The 22733-nt window shown below is 41.5% G+C and overlaps 1 protein-coding gene across 2 annotated transcripts in view; it reads right to left on the bottom strand.

Moving 5' to 3' along the window:
* Window positions 1-1982: 1982 nt before the first annotated feature.
* chd3 (chromodomain helicase DNA binding protein 3) overlaps window positions 1983-22733 on the bottom strand; it is a 49741-nt gene continuing 28990 nt past the window's right edge. The window contains exons 33-40 of one of the 2 annotated variants that reach the window (XM_057853823.1): window positions 21813-21899; window positions 21622-21744; window positions 21420-21528; window positions 19101-19233; window positions 17283-17478; window positions 14616-14779; window positions 14224-14347; window positions 1983-5555 (exon numbers count right to left, since the gene is read on the bottom strand). In XM_057853823.1, the coding sequence (XP_057709806.1) occupies window positions 5305-5555; window positions 14224-14347; window positions 14616-14779; window positions 17283-17478; window positions 19101-19233; window positions 21420-21528; window positions 21622-21744; window positions 21813-21899 (1187 nt within the window). In that variant the 3' untranslated portion in view covers window positions 1983-5304. The remainder of the gene's footprint in view (window positions 5556-14223; window positions 14348-14615; window positions 14780-17282; window positions 17479-19100; window positions 19234-21419; window positions 21529-21621; window positions 21745-21812; window positions 21900-22733) is intronic. The other variant, XM_057853824.1, reaches the window with a different exon arrangement.

The following is a 22733-nucleotide window of genomic DNA, read 5'->3' as shown; positions in this document are numbered from 1 at the left end:
ATAGGGAGCCGAGACTAACTCCGTGGCGGCTAGCCAACGGGGGGCCAACCGAGGGAATGGAAAGAAACGGGAGGCTATCGCATGAGAAGCAAAACAAACGGAGGTGAAGACGAGGTGAAGAGCGCGCAGTTCTACCGCTAGAGGGCGAGGGGCAAATTTTGGAGGGGTACAATTTTTTTTCAAGACCTTTTAAGGCAACGTTTGGTCCGAGACACTTTGGCTCACAAGGACAAACAGCCTGAGCCAAAGGGTTAGAGTTTATTGGGGGTAAGAGAAGATGTTTGCCAAGGCTGGCTGGCTCCTAACAAGCAGTCAGTACGACTAAGTTGACAGCCGCTAAGTCGAAGCGACTCTGCTCCAGCAGATCGTAAAAAGCTCTCCACGGCGGGTCCCGCCCGCTAGCAAACGCGGCCGTCTTTCGGCCCGAGTGTAGCCGCGCCAGAGACTTCTATTCTGGAGCCTTCGCGTGTCTGGACCCGAAAAGTCAGCTTTTGACTACAGAGCGGCAGCAGCTGCGCTTTCATAAATCCACGCGCCGCTGGACTTTCTCAATCGTCGGGAAATCAGAGCTTGGAAGCGATTCGCGCGGCTGTCTGAGCGCCACTTTGACACGCGTCCATGACACAGCGACAACGCGAGCACCACCGAATCCGCAAGAGGAAATCTGCTTCTTCAGCTTGTGAAAACAGAAATAGGGGTTCCAAACACAAAAATGGGTGGAACGGTTGCTATAGATAAAATTGAAAGTCTAAAGCTATGTTCATACTGCAGGTCTTAATTACCAACTCCGTTTTTTTGTCATATCTGTTTTTTCAGACTGCCTTTGTCCACTGAGCCCGTTTAGTTATTACGCACCCGCACAAATTCGCAGTCCGACACACACTGAGCAAACTGCTAGCTGTACATCATTCCAGGGTGATCATATTTTGATTTCCAAAAAGAGGACACAAATAACAGACATTAATGAAATCTCACCATTTTGATAACTTAAAATCTCATATGTCTCATGAAGAGTCTCACCAATTTTGAGGAAGATCCAACTAACTGCCTTAGTGCAATGGTCTCAAAAGTGCATGCTGATTTTTCAACATTCAATCCGAAATACCAGATTTCTTGTTGGGTTTGGAATATGGGTGCAAGAGACTTTTTGAAGCATTTTTGCACAATGTACCGACTCCCCAAATTTCATCACCCTATATTGAAAAAACCTAAATGGAGAGGCCTTTTTAAAAATTCAACTGAGCGCCACTGAGCCATTTTGTGACATTTTTTTGGCAACGTTTCAAAATGATCAAAATTTACGCAAAGCTGCATGTATTTGCAAATTTTGGTGAGTTTTCGAGCAAGTTCAGACCTTCAAATTGGCCATTTTGAGACAAAATGCCCAGGGTCTTTTCACATTCCTGTTTGGACCCCGTCGCTTCATCGAAAACTCAATATTTTTCATCAGATACCTGAACACAAATGCTCCCCTGATGCAGGTTTGACATCATTTGTTTTTTTTTTTTTCCTAACGAGTATAAAAAAGTGTATTTCCTGTTCCCACTATGGGGCACCAGGCCTAGTGGGTAATATTGCAATGCAGTCATGTTCAGGCTCAGATACCTCACATCCCGGACATGAAAAAAGATTGAACGTTGTATCAGGAAGTCATGAGTCATTTACTGAATTTGGCGTGTTGCCAAAAAACGCCCGACCTTGGTACCCCTCCCAGGACAAGCCCATTAATGAAAACTCACCATTTTGATAACTTAACATCTCATTATGTCTCATGAAGAGTCTCACCAATTTTGAGGAGGATCCAACTAACTGCCTCAGTGCAATGGTCTCAAACGTGCATGCTGGTTTTCGGCTAAAATGGCATGTTTTTACAACATTCAATCCCAAAATACCAGATTTCTTGCTGGGTTTGGAATATGGGTGCAAGAGACTTTTTGAAAGATTTTTGCACAATGTTCCGACTCCCCAAATTTCATCACTCTACGTTGAAAAAACCAAATGGAAAGGCCTTTTTGAAAATTCGAGTGCCACTGAGCCATTTTGTGACATTTTTTTGGCAACGTTGCAAAATTTGCTAAATTTACGCAAAGCTGCATGTATTTGCAAATTTTGGTGAGTTTTCGAGCATGTTCAGACCTTCAAATTGGCCATTTTGAGACAAAATGCCCAGGGACTTTTCATATTCCTGTTTGGACAACCCCGTCGCTTCATTGAAAACTCAATATTTCTCATCAGATACCCGAACACATGTCTAAATGCTCCCCTGATGCAAGTTTGAAATCATTTGATTTTTTTCCCAACGAGTAGGAGCCTTTCTCTTAAAAAAAGGTATTTCCTGTTCCCACTAGGGGACACCAGTGGGTGATATTGCTATGCAGTCATGTTCAAGCTCGGATACCTCACATGCATGCCAGATATGAAAAAGATTGAACATTGTATCAGGAAGTCATGAGTCATTTACCGAATATGGCATGTTGCCAAAAAACGCCCGACCTTGGTACCCTAACCCTAGCCCTACGTAAATGAAAACTCACCATTCTGATAACTTAACATCTCGTACGTCTCATGAAAAGTCTTACCAATTTTGAGGAGGATCCAACTAACTGCCTCAGCACAATGGTTTCCAAATGTGCTCGCTGGTTTTCGACTAAAACGGCATTTTTTTCTACTTTTAATCCAAAATGACATAATTTGCCGGATGACACTTAATAACATAAGCATTCAGTAATGCCCACGATAGTGTCATGTCATAATTATGACGCTCTTATGACAGTCTTGTGACGTCGCTGTCAAATAAAGTGTTACCTATAAACCCAAATAAATCAACAAATAAGTCATACTGGTTTTAAGCCACAGGTATCAAAATTAAGGAAAAAAGTAGCGGCTTATAGTCTGAAAATTAGGGTGCACATGAACGGTTGCTGTCTGTCGGACGACGACTTGCTAATTCAAAAGTTCTTGGGTCATTTTGGCCACCTCTGGGTTTTTCTGGGGGAGAGGCCAAATCGGCCATTGCTTGGGAATATTAGGAGTAGAGATCTCCCGATCGATTGAGTCCGATCATGTCATTTTCAAAGTATCGGAATCGGCAAAAAAATATCGACCATGCCTTTTTTTAATATATATATATATATATTTTTTTTAATTAAATCGTTTTCTAATTGTATTTAACGTTACAGACATAATATGTTACACTCATCCAGAGTCTTTAGTTTAGGCTTAAGGTAGGGTTATCAAATTTATCCCGAAAACCGCGGTAATTAATTTTTTAAAAAATGTATCACGTTAAAATATTAAACGCAATTAATGCATGCGCTGCACGACCCACTCACGCATTGTCGCGCTCAATCTGTAATGGCGCCGTTTTACCTATATAGAGAGATAAAATGAGTAGAGTGAATTTTGGCAGCCTTTAGAGCCTTTCTTTAATCGGCTAAAGCCTTACAATCCCTCTCCCTACGATTAGAAATATCATGGGAAGCAATGTGGGGAAGCAAGGTAGCGATTGATCTTTTTCTTAACACCTGATGTTATTTCCCAACGCAGAGAAGATATATCAATTGATAGTAGTCCTGCAACGAATAATCGATCAACTCGAGTATTCGATTAGAAAAAAAGATTCGAATTAAAATTTTGCTGCTTCGAGTATTCGTTTAATTAAAGTGGCATTGTAATGGTTTGTTTTGAAAGTGTTTGCATTTAGCTGTATTGATTTGGGTGGATCCACTGCCCTCTAGTCTAATGGCTGAATCCAGCTTCTCCTTGTTAAGACCAACCTAAGCTTTTGTTTGCGCTAAAGTTTTTTTTTTTTTTTAACACATTCATATTTTAGTTTCTAAGTGTATGTGGGAAAATGTGTCTGAACCATTTGTTAAGACCATTGTAAAAAAAAAAAAAAAAAAAAAAAAAGTTAGCATCTTATAGCATTTAAGCTAGCGGCCTTTTACTATGTAAGTTAGCCAATTGTTTTTTGTTGTTGTACATAGATCCTCATTTATTATTATTATTATTTTAATACCGTTTCAGGTATTTTAATTTTTATGTTCCTTATCCGATTACTCGATTATTCGAACTAAATATTCATCGATTAATCGACTACTAAAATAATCGATAGCTGCAGCCCTAATTGGTAGCACGACGCACAGTCATGGTTCCACTTCCCATCATGCATTTGGGTTGAACGGCTGCAGTATCATCTACTGAAAGCTCAAGAAATACACTAGATGGCAATATTTAGTCACAATATACAAAGTCACAAGTCTTTCTATCCGTGGATCCCTCTAACAGAAAGAATGTTCATAATGTAAATGCCATCTTGAGGATTTATTGTCATAATAAACAAATACAGTACTTATGTACTTTATGTTGAATGTATATATTCGTCCGAGTTTTATTCATTTTTTTCTTAATGCATTGCCAAAATGTATATGATCGGGGAAAATTATCGGGAATGATTGGAATTGAATCGGGAGCAAAAAAAAGCAATCGGATCGGGAAATATCGGCAGATACTCAAACTAAAACGATCGGATCGGGAGCTAAAAAACATGATCGGAACAACCCTAATTAGGAGTATTTGCCTTGAGAAAGGCCGAGTCGGCCTCTGCTGGGTTTTCTAGTGTTAAACCACATACAAAAGTGACCTAAATCGGATTTGAAATGGTCCAATTCTATTTGACTTGTCCAATTCAGACCGTCAACTTAACGCCTCACTCGAGTCAGAAAACCGAAACAATCGGATTCGTGCTTTAAGACCTGCAGTCTGAACCTACCCTGATACAGTACATGGGAATTGGATATTTGGACCAGCACTTTCAAAGGGATCCAAAACTGAACAGTCTGTTTCTAGCCTTTGATTCATTTCATTCAAAGTTTAAACAAAAGCATTCAAGCACCGGTCCAGCATAAGTAAATGGATCCAAAACTGTTTATCAGCCAAATTCGCTTTGATGGACTTGGCTAAAAATGCAACTCTTTGTGTCCACAGTGCTCGTTGTTCCCAAGCGGTTTGGGCCATTGTCGTTCATCCGCTGGCAGTCTTTACGAGATTCCGTGTGGGGTCTAGACAGTTGCGAGTGCGCGCAGAGACGGAGGAGTGGAAGGCTGCTGAGGAATGAGGGAGTAGAGGGTCAAAGTGAGGAGAAGGCTCCTCGGATGAAAAATTGATCCGAAGGGAAAACTGTGAGGGGAAAAAAAACTGGAATGGATTCTTCGTCCTCTCTCCGAATTCTGGAAAATTGCGCCAACATTCGGTCTCGTCTGAGGTCCGTGTCATTTCTTTCGACGATACCGAAGCGGCGGTCGGTCAGGGTTTCTTGGGGCGTCCGTTGCGTGGCAGGTTCTCCACCGTGTTACTGAGGCGGTACTTGACGATGATGCTGTGCACGGTGGATTTGGGCATCCGCAGCTCCAGGCCGATGGCCCCCTCCGACTTGCCGTCCTTCCACAGGTCCACCACCCGCTGCCGCTGCACCACATCGTGCTCCTTGGTCTTCTGGCACGCGCTCGCGGCGGCCGGCCCCCTGCCGGCTCCCCAAGCGGCTCCGTCGGTGGCTTCTGTGGGGGCAGACAAGCGGCAGACTGTAGTGGAGGCTCGCAGAGGCGGGAGCACCATAACGTGACACTTTACTGGTCCCCCGCAGGGGGATTTAGTCGGTCAGAGGGCGGCTACTGGAGCTGGCGGGGAAGGGGGGGGTCGCTCGTCCTGCGGGTGCTTGAACCGAGCCTCGTTATGGCAAATTTCTCCAGTCCAGGTGAAGGAGGCGTGTGCATTTTGAGTTGAAGTAGACCACAGCGCTTTTTCCCCTTGGCGCCACCGCCGCCAACAACATTCATTTATTCATCTTTCATTAAGGAATCAAGCCAACATAACCTTTACACATTGCTTTGACCTTCTCTAATCCAAACGCTTCAATGTTTCTGTTCAGTTTTAGCTACTTTGGATCAATTCTTAGTTGTTTTCCTGCTTTCATGATATTAGCATGCTAACAGCACAATAGCAATTGTAATTCAACCAGGAAATTGACTAAAATGTGTAGTGAATTTGTAAACAGAGGTGAGGAATGAGGGCGTGGCAGGCAGAGTGTGAGCGTGAAACTTCTCCTGAGGTGCTCTTAATCGAGGCTGATGAACATCTAGACTAGGGTGAGCATATTTTGATTTCCAAAAAAAGAGGACACTCAGCCCGGCCTCAAGATACTTGAATTTTACTCGAAGTTCACTCTAAGATGCCTATATCACTTTAATATATTCAAAGTGTGCCCCCTCACTCTGGATGGAAAAATGCAGTTTGAAAAAAATAAAAATAAATAATGACTTTAAATAAAAATTATATTATATATATATATATATATATATATATATATATATATATATATATACGTATAATATATAATGCAGACCCATAGAAATGTAGTCCAGTCAATACACATACACAGAGTAGGCTATGTGCCAAGTAAATATTTTTATAAATTACCATCACGACAATTGTCCTTGACAAATTGTTATTCCCATTCAATTAATATTCTCATTCAATGTTCTAGATTGCACACAAACAAAAACCGAAATAAATTGACAAACTATTCAACCAGCATGTTTCCAAACGTAGCAGTTAAAAACTACCTTTCCCATAATGCCTAGCGTGGTTTAGCTTACTGATTAGCTAGCTGAAGCAAAAATCAAACTTTGCTATAAAAGTTTACAATCATCGGCAGCGCAACCATGCGACACCAAACGGATTTTACAGTCAAAGCTCCGACAGACGTCAACATTATATACGTATTTATCGTAAAAAACTTGGCGTTGTGGCCAAATCGTCAACTCAGTAGATGGCGGTAATGCCTCATGATAGGGGTAAATTGCCAACAAAAACAAGAACTACTCCTTCCCTCCCTAATACTAGGAGCCATGTCATCGCAGGCAGGCGCTGCCACCTAGCGGCCGGAGGGATTCTTTTCAAATTGGTTCCGTGAAAAATCATAAAAACCGGACATTTTTATGAATTTATAAAACCCGCCCGGACCACGAGGATACTAGGTGAAAGTAGGACTTTTCCGGGCAAAAGAGGACGTTTGGTCACCCTAATCTAGACAGGTTGATTGGCTGAGAGGAATTATGATCGGCTAGAAAATGCGGCCAGAGTACACTGCCCGCTTCTGGGACGAACGCCACATTGACGGAGCGCCGCATGGAGGGTGGAACGGATCGGAACTGAACGCTGAGATCGAGTGCCACCCGATCGCTTGCCACGTTCAACCCATGCAGAAAAGGGAAGCGATTAGCCTGCCCCGCGTCGCCCCATCTGCATAAGAAATCACCTCTTCACTCACTGTTACCAGGCGAACACTAGTAAGAAACAAGAACGCTGTATTTTAGCAAGGGTAGCTAGGTATCATTTTAAGTGTTTTCATTGACTGCTTTTAACTTTTTCATAGACTTCACTATCAGTTGATGGGACTTGGGGCCGATCCATAGGGGGCCTATTTTCAAAAACTTATAATTCAAATATTTTCAAAGCCAAGGCCGTTTCACATGAGACACTTGAGGAAAGCATGCAGAATTACCTTAATTTTACTCAACAAAAGCAAAATTTGCATTTTTCTATTTACAATCACACCTTATTTAGGTAGAATTTCCCAATTGTGTAGAGATTTAAAAAATCCAACATGGCGGCCGTCACAAAGCAGAGTTTTTTAAGTTTAACATTCTTACAAACAAATGCTTAAGTCACGTAATTTCTATGGATATGAACGTTAAAAAAAATGTGGATTCTTGGTTAAAAGCAAAAAAAGGGCAGTTATCGTTCATTTTACGTAAATATTTCAGGCAAAATTTATGGTATTGTGTAATCCAACATAGCCGCCGTCACAAAACAAAGAGCTTTTAAAGTTGAAAATTCTTGTAACTTTAGTTCTTAAATTGCGGAATTTCTACAGATATGAATGTAAAAGAGTCTAAATTCTTGGTGAAAAGCAAAAAAAAAAAAAACGGGCAGTTACCGTTCATTTTAGGTAAATATTTCAAGCTAAAGTTACACTATTGTGTAATCCAATATGGTGAACATAACAAAACAGAACTTTTTAAGTTGAAAATTCTTGTAAATAAATGCGTAAATCCCAGAATTTCTATAGATATGAATATAAAACAGTCTTAATTCTTGGTTAAAAGCAAAAAACGGGCAGTTATCGTTCATTTTACGTAAATATATCAAGCAAAATCTACGGTATTGTGTAATCCAACATGGCGTCCGTCACAAAACAAAGAGTTTTTTAAGTTGAAAATTCTTGTAAATGACTGCGTAAATTCTGGAATTTCTATAGATATGAACGAAAAACACTCTAGATTCCTGGTTAAAAGAAAAAAAATGGGCAGTTATCATTCATTTGACGTAAATATTTCAAGCTAAAGTTACGCTAATGTGTATACATGCAAAATCCAGGTATAGTATAGTTCAAGTATTTCTATAGATATGAACATAGAACAGTCTAGATTCTTGGTTAAAAGAAATAAAACAGGCAGTTATCATTCATTTTATGTAAACATTTCAAGACAAAATCAGGCTATTGTGTAAATCCAACGTGGCAGCCATCAAAAAACAAAAAGTTAAGTTGAAATTATTGTAAATAAATGCGTACATCCCTGAATTTCTACAGATATGAATATAGAACAGTCTTGATTCTGGGTTTAAAGCAAAAAAAAAAAACAAACAGTTATCATTCATTTTCTGCAAATATTCCAAACTAAAGTTACGCTATTGTGTATAGATGCAAAATCCAACATGGCGGCCATCACAAAACAGAGCTTTTTGAGTTGAAAATTATTGTAAATAAATGTGAAACTTCAAGAATTTCTATAGATATGAACATAGCACAGTCTAGATTATTGGTTAAAAGTAAAAAAACAGGCAGCTATCATTCATTTTACGTAAATATTTAAAGCTAAAGTTACGCTATTATGCATGGATACAAAATCCAACGTGGCGGCCGTCACAAAACAAAGCCTTTAAGTTGAAAATTCTTGTAAATAAATGCGTACATCCCAGAATTTCTATATATATGAACATAGAACAGTCTAGATTCTTGGTTAAAACAAACAACAACAAAAAACAGGCAGTTATCATTCATTTTACATAATATTTTGATCTAAAATTACGCTATTGTGTAAATCCAATGTGGCGGCCATCACAAAACAAAAAGCTTTTTAAGTTGAAACTCTTGCAAATAAATGCATAAATCCTGGAATTTCTATAGATATGAACGTAAAACCGTCTAGATTGCTGGTTAAAAGCAAAAAAACGGGCAGTTATAATTCATTTTACGTTAATATTTCAAACTAAAGTTACGCTATTGTGTATAGATGCAAAATCCAACGTTGCGGCCATCACAAAGCAAACTTTTTGAGTTGAAAATTCTTGTAAATAAATGTGCAAATTCAAGAATTTCTATAGATATGAACATAGCACAGTCTAGATTCTTGGTTAAAAGTAAAAAAAACAGACAGCTATCATTCATTTTACATAAAAATTACAAGCTAAAGTTACGCTAATTTTTTTTCAAGCATTTTTTTCACGTTTTAAAGTGCATACACGGGGCTATTTTATATAATAATTCCCTTGAATCACTCGAGACACTCCTGCCAGCTTGTATGCACTAAAATTTTCATACTTTTTCCACCTCAATCCGGTGTTTGAATGCAGTGTGTGTTTGTGTTTATCACAGTGAAAGTCAAGTGCCTGGGTCAGATGGTGACATCTATGATTTTTTTTAAGGGGATTTTTTAGTGAAGACCGTAGCTCCCTACATATAACAGTCTTGGGGAATCGGGTGCAATCTATATTGCAGTGTTTTTTGTTTTTTGTTATCACTAGTCTACAGTGCCCACTGCTTTGAGAGCCCGAACCCCACGCAGCCTGGAGGCCCAGCCCCATGATGATCCCAGCCAAGAGGACACTTTTTTTCAGTTCTTTAAATAAACAATTTGTGTGAACTGAAAAGACCCGTCTAGTGTCTTCGTGTTGTGTCTCAGGAGCGGTGCAGTCCTGCGTTTCGTTACAAATGTTGTTATCGGCTCCTTGTTTCAAACATTGAAACGTTTAGAGACGGTCAAATTAAGTTTCAAATATCGAGTCCCAAACAATCCCTCCACTTTTGGACCACTGGACCACCCCCAACCCTGATAAACAAGCTTTGCTCACAACAAGCTCAACGGGTCTACATTTGAGGTCGATGCAGTCAAGTGAGTCTCTGAAGAGAGGGCTATTATAAGAGCTCGACGGTGGCCAACTCTTTGGATTGTGTTGTTTTTAACTCTGTCCACATCTCCAGCCAGCTGCTTTTCTCCCTCTCTGGTCAGGACCCCAATCAGGGGCGGCGACGTGGCCTCGTATACCAGACCGGGGATCCGGCGGGGCGACCGGCGGCTATTTCCGTCACGCATTTACGCGAGCAGAGTGCCTCTGCGGTCCACGTCCCTCTCAAAATACCTCCTGCGTGTTTTCTTGGCGTGGCTCGGGGATAATGACATTTTCGCCGATGGAACGTGCAATGCCTTTGACAGATGTTTGGGGCTCCGATTTCACCCAGACGGCGCTGTGCGCTGGAGCAGTTGGGGAAAGACCAGCTTTTTGCAGTTATCTCTGCCACATCTCCGCTGGCTAAACATCTCTAAACGCGCACACGCGCGCACGCAGATGCTGGCCAGCCACAGAGCGCGTCTGGTGAGCACATGCCATGGTGAATATCAATTCACAAGCAAGCGGCTGCACAAGGCGGCGGGTCGGACGGTGCGGCCAAAACACAATCTGCGCATTCCTCAGACCCAAATGAGTTGTCGGACATTTTCTTAAAGGGAACCACGGACAGAGAGATGTTAAAAGATGTTCGTATAAGTTAGAATAATTTGATGTTTAAACCTCTCTTTAGTTTTGGTTGATTTTAGCGATGCCGGTGGACAAATGTGGTAGTGTTTTCCCTTAAGAAGACTGCATTTCCTGCACAGTGTGGTAAAATCGTCACTCAATCAAAAATCAATCTCCCGATTGCCTGCAGATGGATTAAACCAAATTTTTCTTGCCAGTGGCTGTGTGAAGAATGAATAGTCATAATGTAATGAATCTAGTGCTGCAACGATTAATCGATTACCTCGGGTATTCGATTTGAAAAAAATATTCGAATTAAATTTTGTTGCTTCGAGTATTTGTTTAATTAAAGTGGCGTTGTAATGGTTTATTTTGAAGATTTTTACATGTAATTGTATTGATTAGGGTGGATACACTGCCCTCTGGTCTGCCCCATTTGACATGGTTGAATCCAACCTGCTCCCTGTTAAGACCAACGGAAGCTAAGTTTTTGTTTGGGCTGATATTTTTTTTAATGCATTCGTGATTTAGTTTTTTGCAGGAATATGAGTCTGAACCGTTTGTTAAGAGCATTGTAAAAAAAAAAAAAATTAGCATTTTATAGCATTTTTGGCTAGCGGACGTTTGCTATGTAAGTTAGCCAATTGTTCTTTTGTTGTACATCGATCCTCATTTATTTTTTTATACAATTTGAGGCTCATCCCAGGTATTTTAATTTTTCATGTTCCTTATCCGATTACTCGATTATTCGAACTAACTAGTTCATCGATTAATTGACTACTAAAATAATCGATAGCTGCAGCCTTAAATGACTGTTAGAAACTGTGTGGCTAACTCCCCAACACCACTCGAACTTGAAGCCAGGCCAATGTTTATTCTGTATATTATAGTAGAGCTGTCCCGACTACTCGTTGTCGACGTCATGGATGACGTAAATGCAAAATATAAAGTACATTTTTGAATGACTACTTTTACTTCAACTTGAGTAATATCATCTGGAAGTAACGCTACTCTTACTTGAGTAAAATTTTTGGCTACTCTACTATACTTCAGTGTGACGTTAGTGTCATGATTTTCCTTCTAAAGAAATCGCAATCCACATGCGTTGTCTGTCAAAGCGGTAAAACCGAAACGAGAAACGCAACTGAAAAGGAAGCGCGGCTGGCTTGGCCACAGAATTAGAAAACGCGGCTCACTTCAGTCGGATCAATATGAAAAACAAACGAGGGAAAACTGCGGTGAGAGGCAGACAAACGAAAAAAACAAGGCAATGATGCAACTAGCAATGAAGGGATTTACAAATTGTCAAATGGCAGCGAGTTAATATCTCGGCAAGACGCCTAGGATCGGTCTAAAGACACTGCTGATAAGCTGGAATTAGATGCAGGTATGACGTCGGGAACTCATCCCACAGCTCTGTAACAAAACAATCTGACCAGCAGCAGAATGTGACAAAATCATGCAAGTTGTCATACTAGCTTTGCTTGCTAGCTAGCAAAGCTAGTACGTCAACTGGCATGATATTTTATGAGAAGAGAACAATTGTGGCTTATTACAGCCTACAAGCCTTTAAGTCCGAGGTTCCCTTTAATATAGACACAATGTGTTTGCTAATGTCTATTTCATGTGGCTGTACGGACTCAATTGTGGACTTTGGAGGTCTCAACTTTATTGACAGTGCTTCACATTTGAAAATTGTGGCGAAAGAGCGTTTTTTTTTTTCCATGGACAACAACAGAAGTGGAATTCCTCAGACGATATCTTTAAATAGGAGCGAGGTTCTGGATGGCTTTTTGCCCGCTGAATAAATCAAGTCCAGAACTGGAAAGAAAATCCTCACTGCCGTCACCACTTTATTCGAATGTCCTGTTTAGCCTGTTTGGATCCAGGCAAAGATGTCCGCACAGACATAAACACTACACCGGACATGTTTGACAGTGACGGTGAGAATGCAATAGCACCAAGAATTGATTCCTCTGTCAAAAATCGGGATTACTGGTTTAGAAAAACTGCAAGGGTGATCCACAAACTATCAGTTTGATATCATTTCAAGCTCATTTTATGACATTCCCCTTAAAATGTAACGTGTCTTCTTGAAGCTTCTCAGCTTGTGCCACTTCTATGTTGTACCTTGGCAACATTGTTTAGTACAGGGGTGCCCAAGTCTTGTCCTCGAGAGGCCAAATGCAGCTTGTTTTCCACGTAAACCGATCCTAGGCAGCTTGCCAAGATATTGACTTGCTGCCATTTGACAGTTTGTATATCCCTTTGTTGCTATATGCATGACTGCCTTGTTTTTTTTCGTTTGTCTGCCTCACTGCGGTTTTCCCTCTTTTTTTTCGTTATTGAACGACCTACTGTCACGGACCAAAAAACACAAGTAAAAAAGGACATGACACTGTGCTGTCCTTTTAATCTGTTTGAGCGGGGCATGTGCGTTAAATGCGTCAAATGTTTTAACGTGATTAATTGAAAAACTAATTACCGCCCGTTAAAGGGATCATTTTGACAGCCCTAGTTATTAGCAACTGTTTCTATGAAATGGAATTTGTAAAATTTTCAATCAAAAAATAAACTAGTAGTTCGCCATTGTTGATGTCAATAATTACACCATGCTCACTCATGGTACTAACCCATAAAATCAGTTGGACCCAAGCGCCAGCAGAGGGCGCCAATCACCAAAAAACAAGTAATAAGCGGACATTACACTGTACTATCATTATAATCTGAGCGGGGCATGTGCGTTAATTGCGTCAAATATTTTAACGTGATTATACCGCCCGTTAACGCGATAATTTTGACAGCCCTAGTTAGCACACATCGTAGCAGTGTTTTGTCGTGTCACTCATGTGACGTAGCGGGCCCTCCCCACACACACATGCTTCAGGTGCTGCTTGCTAAGTTTTGTTTTCTTACCTTGGCTAGATATGATATACTGTGTTAAGTAATCATCACAAACTAAATGTAACTTGTAGCGTTAGCATAGCGTTCGCGTTAGCATTAGCTTTTAATGTGGTGAGAGTCGTCTTAAACTGTTGGAAAATTTTTTAATATATTTTGTAGCGTCCTGGTAAGTTTAATTACTTGAAAATAATATAAAAAACTTTTGATTTAGACTTGTAAGTATTTTCATCCAAAAGTCTAAGCTAAAAATTAAAAGGGCTGCAAAAACAACACTGACTCATACTAACATTTATCTTTCAGGAATTACATGTTTTTCTATCTATGGTACCCTTTAAATGAGGGAGACATTGAAAACAAGCTGGATAGGGGCTGTCCAGGACCGGACTTGGGCACCCCTGGTTTAGTAGGACAACTTTACCCCCGATCCCAAACACAAGTCCAAATGGACCCACTGATTGCACTGACCTGATATGAAGGATCCGGGTGGCATCTGACTGTAGTTGGCCCCTCCCATGAAGAGGGCGCCCGGCGGGACGGTGGAGAAGCCTCCGTAATTCTGAGGGGTGGCGTAAGGTCCGGGAGGGATAGGCTGCACCGTGGAGAAGAAGGAATTTAGTTCAGGCGAGATGGCATTTAGGAACGGAGGGGGAAAAGAGAAAAAACAGCAGCGGCAAGGGAAAGGAGAATAACATTGTAAAGTGCTTAAAGATGGTGAAGAGAATCTGCTGACTAAGCAGTTGTGGAGTGAAATAGTGCAGGTTGATGGGCTCTGTGTTTTTACTGGCCGCCTTCCACCATTTTTCCACTGGCAGCCCGCACGGGCCGATAGAGAAAAGAAGAAAAGCGAAGCGGCTGACCGGGGGGGCCTGCGTCTCGGCGCCTTTGCTGGCCAGCCGGCTCAGGATGCTCCGCTCGGACATCTGCAGCCTCGCGGCGATGGGCGCCACTCGGGACAGCGCGGCCGGCAGCCGGGTCACGTCGGCCTTCATGTCGCTCAACAGCTCCTCCAGTTGGTTCAGCACTGCAAGGACAAGCGCCGCTCATAATTCCTTCCAGGTGGAATAGTCTTTTTTGTTTTCTTTGGACAGCAATTAGTGTCATTTTCAAGGACTCGGGTTCTGGCGCCGACTTTAGGTGACCCGCCGACCAACTTTTGCGTATCTTTTAACTCTCAATTATTTTAGTAATCGATTAATCTATCAACTAGCTAGTTCGAATAATCGAGTATCAGTCTTAGTCTTTTGGACGATAGTACTTATTAGTCTTCGTCATTTTTTCGTCATTTCAAAATGTGTTTGTCTTCATCTAGTTTTTGTCGACGAATATTCAAACAAGTTTTAGCTTAGTTTTCGGTGACGAAAACTCAACAGTTTTTTGTTATTTTCAATTAATTATACCCACCTGGACGCCACAAACGATGTAAAAAAAAAAAAAAGTCAGAGAGTTTAAGACAACGCTTGCCATTAGCATTAACCTAATGCTAACATGAGCATAGTGTTAAACGCGAATGCTATGCTAACGCTACGAGTTACATGAGTAACGAGTAATGATAACTTTCAAGGCACAAGCAACGTTGCATTTTCTCTCTGGCAAAGATTAGAAAACAAATCTAACCGTGTGTGCAAGCCTGGAGACTGGAGAGCAGTCACATGAGTGACACAACCAGACACTGCAATGATGCAGGCTAACTACACATAAAATGTCACACATGGTGAACATATTATGGAAACTGTGGCGCATTTACGTCTCGTTGTCGTCTCGGCAGACGAAAAGAAAGAATTGCCAAGTTTCAATTCGTGCTGAAACAATTAATCGATTAACTCGAGTAATTCGATTCAAATTTCAAGGATTCATTTAATTAGAGTGGAGTCGTAATGGTTTGTTTTGAAAATGTTTGCCTTTAGTTTCATTGATTTTTGTGGATATACTGCCCTCTAGTGCCAACAGTGAATATGACATAACTCACTTTACATGGCTGAATCCAGCTGCTCCCTGTTAAGCCCAACATAAGGTAGTTCTTGTGTAAGTTCATATGTTTGTGTATGCATTTGTTATTTAGTTTATAGGTATATTTAGAAGTTTTTTTGTGGGAATATGTGTTTGAACGATTTATTAAGAGCATTGTAAAAAAAATAAGTTAGCATCTTATAGCATTTACGCGAGCGGACTTTCGCTATGTAAGTTAGCCAATTGTACTTTTGTTGTACTTAGAGCCTGATGTATTTTTTTTTATCCCGTATGAGGCTAAGATCAGGTATTTTATTTTTAACTAGAAACAGCAATTTCTGGAGAAATTACGATGGAGCTTCGCTGTGGTAAATATAGTGGCAAAATGGATTTTGCCATGTGGCATTTTTTTGCCATGTGGCAAAAATTTTTTGCCCTGTGGCGAAATGGATTTTGCAATGTGGCATTTTTTTTTGCCATGTGGCAATTTTTTTTGCCATGTGCCAAAATACATTTTCCATGTGGCATTTTTTTTTGCCATGTGGGAAAATGGATTTTGCCATTTTTTGTGATGTGGCAAATTTTTGCCACATGGCAAAATCCATTTTGCCACATGGCAAAAAAATGCCACACGGCAAAATCCATTTTGCCACATGGCAAAGAAATGCCACATGGCAAAATCCATTTTGCCACATGGCAAAAAAAAATGCCATTTGGCAAAATCAATTTTGCCACATGGCAAAAAAATGCCACATGGCAAAATCCATATTGCCACATGGCAATAAAATGCCATATGGCAAAATGGATTTTGCCACATGGTAAAATCAATTTTGCCACATGGCAAAAAAATGCCATATGGCAAAATCCATTTTGCCACATGGAAAATCCATTTAGGCACATGGGAAAAAAATGGCACATGGCAAAATCCATTTTGGCATGTACACAGCAAAATCCATTTTGCCACATGGCAAAATCCATTTTGCCACATGGCTAAAAATAATGCCACATGGCAAAAAAAAAAAAATTGCCACAAGGCAAAATCCATTTTGTCAGATAGTGAATTCCACTTTTGGTTCTCAGCCCTGCTGCAATGGAATCGACTTACTTGGGTGTCAGTTGAATGTCAATGGGCAAAAGTTTTTGATCAAAAATCACAACCACACAGGTTTTTCTACTATTGAAAATGAATGGGAAATTTCGACGCACATGGCCGTCAATGGGACGGATGTGCATGGCTGTCAAGGGTATCGACTTACTTGGCCGCCAGTTGGCTGTCATGGTAAGTGGTAAAAAAAAAACACAAGAATCTATGTCTTCCTGCCATTGGAAATGAATAGGAAATTTGGACATACAGTACATGGCAGCCAAACACAGGCTATTAGAGGTTTTTGGCGAATTGGAATCATGATGGTCGCCTGATGATGAATCCAGTTGTGGCTAAACAGTAGCATTTGACAGTTAGCAACTGTGTGGCTTCATGTGGCTAGCAAAAAGTTTTTTTTCTAATCAAATTACTCGCGTTAATTGATTAATTGTTGTAGTGCTTGTTTTAACTTCTGGTCCCGGGCAACACCGACCTTTGTGCAGGACGGCATTGGCCGGTTTGTTGCCCGCCAGCGACTCTTTGCTCAGGTGTTGGTGCGATTCGGCCAGGCACTCCACCTCGGCGAAACGCACGTTGAGCGCCATGGCCGGGTGGCTGGGGTCCTGCGTCATGTTTAAGTAGGCCGCGCGCCTCAGCTGCTCCTCGATGACCAGCGCCTGCTCCAGCAGCTACCAAAAAAATGAAAGACGGCGCAATAAATACTCGGTCATAGTACATTTTCCATTCATTTAAAGTGACTTGAGTAAACAGATGTTGTAAATGAGGATGTCAGAAGATGTGAAACATGTGAGGTGGTCAAAAAACAGGATGAGGAACACTGCAGTCAGCACCATCAAGATGTGGGCCTTGGGGCATTTGTCAGCTGACTTGATGACAGCAACAAAGTGTCTTTCTTCACTAAATGTCTGGCTATATAAGGAGCTCGTCACGCGTCATATCTGACTTTGTCAGTCTCATACAGTGAACACACAAAGTTTATCATGTTCCAGATCCACATTGAAGGATCGGCCGAAACGGCCTGATAGCACAGATATAAGTACGCCTGTCCCTCTGCTATTGGATGCGTTGTTGCTGAAGGAGATAGTACCTTTTCTCTTAGGCACTGTCTAACTGTTTGCATTATTCTAACACACTTAATATAATTAATCAGGGAATAGTATCGTTTTTCATATCTACTGGTTGACTGTTTTACTCTAACACACCCAATATAAAATAAATAACACTTATAACATAGTTTAAGGAAAAAGCCGAATATAGGGCATGAAAGATACACGACGCCTTCTTATCACGGAAGCCCAACGTGTGCGTCATGAGCAAGATTGACGCACCAACTCTTGCAATCAGTTCTCCCGGACAGTCCAGAACAAATGGCGGGACGCTCTGTCCCAACACAAGGAGCACCGGAGAACGCCTGATATCGAACTGATAACACGACTGACAAGAGTCCAAGAGCCGCTTTGACACTGAGGTTGTAAAGTCCACAACCCTCGTTGCTGTCCTTCTGTCCAATCCACAAACAGACAACAATCCCAAACACACCCTTGTTCCTGCACAGAGCCTTCAAAAGACTGTTTAACTAAGCGTTGTCATCTTTTCTCGGGAACCTTTTGTTGACTTCTGATATGGTGACCTTGGAACGAGTTTGCCTCCTCACCTGAGTCTGGGTCTGTTTTGCCTTTCTGTTTGATTGCTGTCGATCCGAATAAGGATTGGGGGAGGGTAAGAAAGATATGTGATTGGGAGGTGTGAAGTGTACATAAATTAGCCATGTGAGGTGTAGAACCCAGTATTATGTGAAACATTTGTCAGTGTGGATATGTTGACATCCTATTCGATGCTACCTGATCACTAATGCTGGTACCGATAGTTTCCCTACTTGAGTGTGTCTAATTGCACCTAGTAATGCGTAAATCCCTTCAGATGTGATAGTCCTGCAAACGAGTGGAAAATGCAGCGCAGGAGCCAAACCCAGTCAATCGGGGAGGAGGTTTGGGGTCCACCCGCAGCTCCAGCAAGGGGGCCGCCGTAATCCCCCCAGGATTCAGGGTGGTCCCCCAGACTATCCACGCCGCTATCACCATCATCATCATCATCAGGAAGGGGATGAGGGTACGCACCACAGCCCCCATGCCCAGCCCCGCCATCGACGAGCCAACGCCACAGCCCCTCAATCGACACGGCACACCGTGGGACCCCCACACCCCACAGCCCATTTCCTTGAAATCTGCTTAAAACACATTATGATGAAACACACTGTGTCTAAAAAGGCGAACCCAATCCGTTGTCTTACCTTAAAGCGCCGGGCCAGAAACTTGTTTTTCATTTCCAAGAAGTTGCCTTTGTTGGCTTGCGACTTGAAGGGCTCGTTGATGATGGCGAAGGGCGGGTCGTTCTGGATGTCCTGCCACCGGGCGTAGCCGTGACTGACGCCCAAGTCAAGGAAAAAGTTCTTTTCAAACAGAGTTGATCTGGTGTTAGGGTTAGCTAGCTACATAATTTTCAGACTATAAGGCGCACCACCCACCAAATTTGATACGAAACCAGCATTTGTTCATAGATGAGCCGCACTGGACTAGAAGCTGCAGCTGTCCTCACTGTATAATGGGATATTTACGCCAAAAGATATCAACTGATAACACGATATGTGACAGCGGCATCATAAGACTGTCATAACACCAAATGAACCACCATGAAGCTTTGAACCGATTGGCTGTAAAGCTTCATTGCTTCAAGAGGCTTCATTTGCCCATCATTAGTCCCTTAGGAGGGACATTCAACCTCTGCTCCCACCTGCTGTCAACACTGTTGTAGTCCAACATGCCTCCTAGCATGCATTGCATTGTTACAGATGGAAATAACATTCAGAATTCTTGTTCTGTGCTAATTATTTCTTCAGTTACTGTTCCGGTTGTTTCATTAATTGCTAGTTAATGATATTTGGTAAGCGTTTATTTGACAGTGGCATCATAAGACTGTCATAAGACCAAATGAACCACCATGAAGCTTCATTTGGCCATCATTACTCCCTTAGGAGGAACAGTCAACCTCTGCTGCCACCTGCTGTCAATACTGTTGTCGCCCAACAATGAACCACCGTGAAGCTTTGAACTGATTGGCTGCAAAGCTTCATTGCTTAAAGAAGCTTTATTTGGCCATCATTGCTACCTTGCAGGAGACAGTCAACCTTCTGCTGCCACCTGATGTCAACACTGTTGTCGAGCTACATGCCTCCTAGCATGCATTGCAGCGTTAAAGATGTCAATAACATTCAGAATTCATGTTCTGTTTTAATTATTTCTTCAGTTACTGTTCCAGTTGTTTCATTAATTGCTAGTTATGATATTGGGTAAGCTTTTTTTTGACAGTGGCATCATAAGACCGTCATAAGACCACATGAACCACCATGAAGCTTTGGACCAATTGGCTGCAAAGCTTCATTGCTTCAAGAAGCTTCATTTGGTCATCACTGATCCCTTGCAGGAGACAGTCAACCCTATGCTGCCACCTGATGTCAACACTGTTGTCGAGCTACATGCCTCCTAGCATGCATTGCAGCGTTAAAAATGTCAATAACATTCAGAATTCATGTTCTGTTTTAATTTTTTCTTCAGTTATTGTTCCAGTTGTTTCATTAATTGCTAGTTATGATATTTGGTAAGCCTTTTTTTGACAGTGGCATCATAAGGCTGTCATAAGACCATATGAACCACCATGAAGCTTTAAACCAGTTGGCTGCAAAGCTTCATTGCTTCAAGAAGCTTCATTTGGTCATCACTGCTCCCTTGGGGGAGACTGTCAACCTTCTACTGCCACCTGATGTCAACACTGTTGTCGTCCAACTTGCCTCCTAGCATGCATTGCATCGTTACAGATGTAAATAACATTCAGAATTCATGTTTTGTGCGAATTATTTCTTCAGTTACTGGTCCGGTTGTTTCATTAATTGCTAGTTTATGGTATTTGGTAAGCCTTTATATGACAGCGACATCATAAGACCGTCATAAGACCAAATGAACCACCATGAAGCTTTGAACCAGTTGGCTGCAAAGCTTCATTGCTTCAAGAAGCTTCATTCGGCTTCAGAGGCAGCAGAGGTTGAACAGTCAACCTGCTGTCAGAACAGTTGTCGTCCAACTTGCCTCCCAGCATGCATTGCATCGTTACAGATATAAATAACATTCAGAACTCATGTTCTGTGCTAATTATTTCTTCAGTTACTGTTCCGGTTGTTTCATTAATTAATAGTTATGGTACTTGGTAAGTCTTTATTTGACAGTGGCGGCATAAGAATCGTCTTTTATATGAATTATCATAATGAGGGAAAAAAGTAGCGTCTTATAGTCCGAAAATTCCTGTAACCCTTATCTCCACGTGCGCGTCAGTATAACTTTTGTGCCAATCAGGAATTTTCCAAGAAGATAAAGCAGATGAATTTTCGGAAAGGCAAGCGCTCGCAGTGTACGCAGTCCTAAAAAAAAAAAAAAAAGATTGATGTATCTGATACACAGCCCTGACTCACATAATAGCCAGCACAACATGTACTTAATGTTTTATTTTGCTGTTAAAAACTAGCCCACCGGGGGGGCCTATACTGTTCAGCCAAGGATACATGACGATTCCCGCCAGGAGCCAGAAATCGTGGCGGCGGTGCCAGATCTCGCTCATCTTCCCCGAGGAGATGGCGGCCCGCTCCTCATTCTGCCAAAGAGTGTGCAGCTCTTCCCGGGAGGCGGACACGCAGTTTACATGTTACTCATCTGGGCATTTTTTGGAACGGGCGTCCAGGATTTTCCATTTCTTATTTGACTGACCGGTGAAGCCGCCGTCGGCGATGTTAAACATGAAGCGAGGCCGCTCGGCGGGCAGCTTCCCGTCGACTTTGGCCAACTCCGTCTTGACTTCTTTCCCAGCGTCCTTTTCACCTTTTGCCTCCTCTGTTCACCGGCAGTTAGGCAGAGTTTAGCGTACAAAAAATCCCATCCCGTAATTGACGGTGATTCACCTTTCACGGTTTCGGAAGCTTCCTTGGAATCTGAAGCTTCTGGCTTCTCGGTGTCTTTTTGTCCGTCGTCTTCCACCTTTGCTGCGTCTGAGGGACACGCCACAATCAGTGTTGTTTTCAGCACCGATGACGATAAAGAAAATATTTCGTCAACGATGACGTCACGATGACTAGCTAAAAACGTGTCTTCGGAGACTAACACATAACCTGAGCTTAGCCTCAAATGGTATAAAAAAGGAGGATCTAAGGATAAAAAAAGAACAATTGGCTAACTTGCATAGCAAAATCCTGCTAGCGTAAATGCTATAAGATGCTAACTTTTTTCTTTTTTACAATGCTCTTAATAAATCGCTCAAACACATATTCTTAGAAAACAAACATACCTATAAACTAAATAACAAATGCATACACGAACATATTAACTTACACAAAAACTAACTCATGTTGGTCTTAACAGGGAGCAGTTGGATTCAGCTACGTTAAGTGAGTTATGTCATATTCACTGTTGCCACTAGAGAGCAGCGTACCCACCCAAATCAATAAAACTAAATGCAAACACTTTCAGAACAAACCATTACAACCAGGGTTGTTCAGATCATGTTTTTTTGCTCCCGATCCGATCCCGATCGTTTTAGTTTGAGTATCTGCCGATCCCGATATTTCCCGATCCGATTGCTTTTTTTTTTGCTCCAGATTCAATTCCAATCATTCCTGATAATTTTTCCCGATCATATACATTTTGGCAATGCATTAAGAAAAAAATGAATAAAACTCGGACGAATATATACATTCAACATACAGTACATGAGTACTGTATTTGTTTATTATGACAATAAATCCTCAAGATGGCATTTACATTATTAACATTCTTTCTGTGAGAGGGATCCACGGATAGAAAGACTTGTAATTCTTAAAGGACAA

Source organism: Corythoichthys intestinalis, chromosome 13 (assembly GCF_030265065.1).
Source record: "Corythoichthys intestinalis isolate RoL2023-P3 chromosome 13, ASM3026506v1, whole genome shotgun sequence".
NCBI classification, from domain to species: Eukaryota; Metazoa; Chordata; class Actinopteri; order Syngnathiformes; family Syngnathidae; genus Corythoichthys; species Corythoichthys intestinalis.
This window is presented reverse-complemented; position numbering and strand designations above follow the sequence as displayed.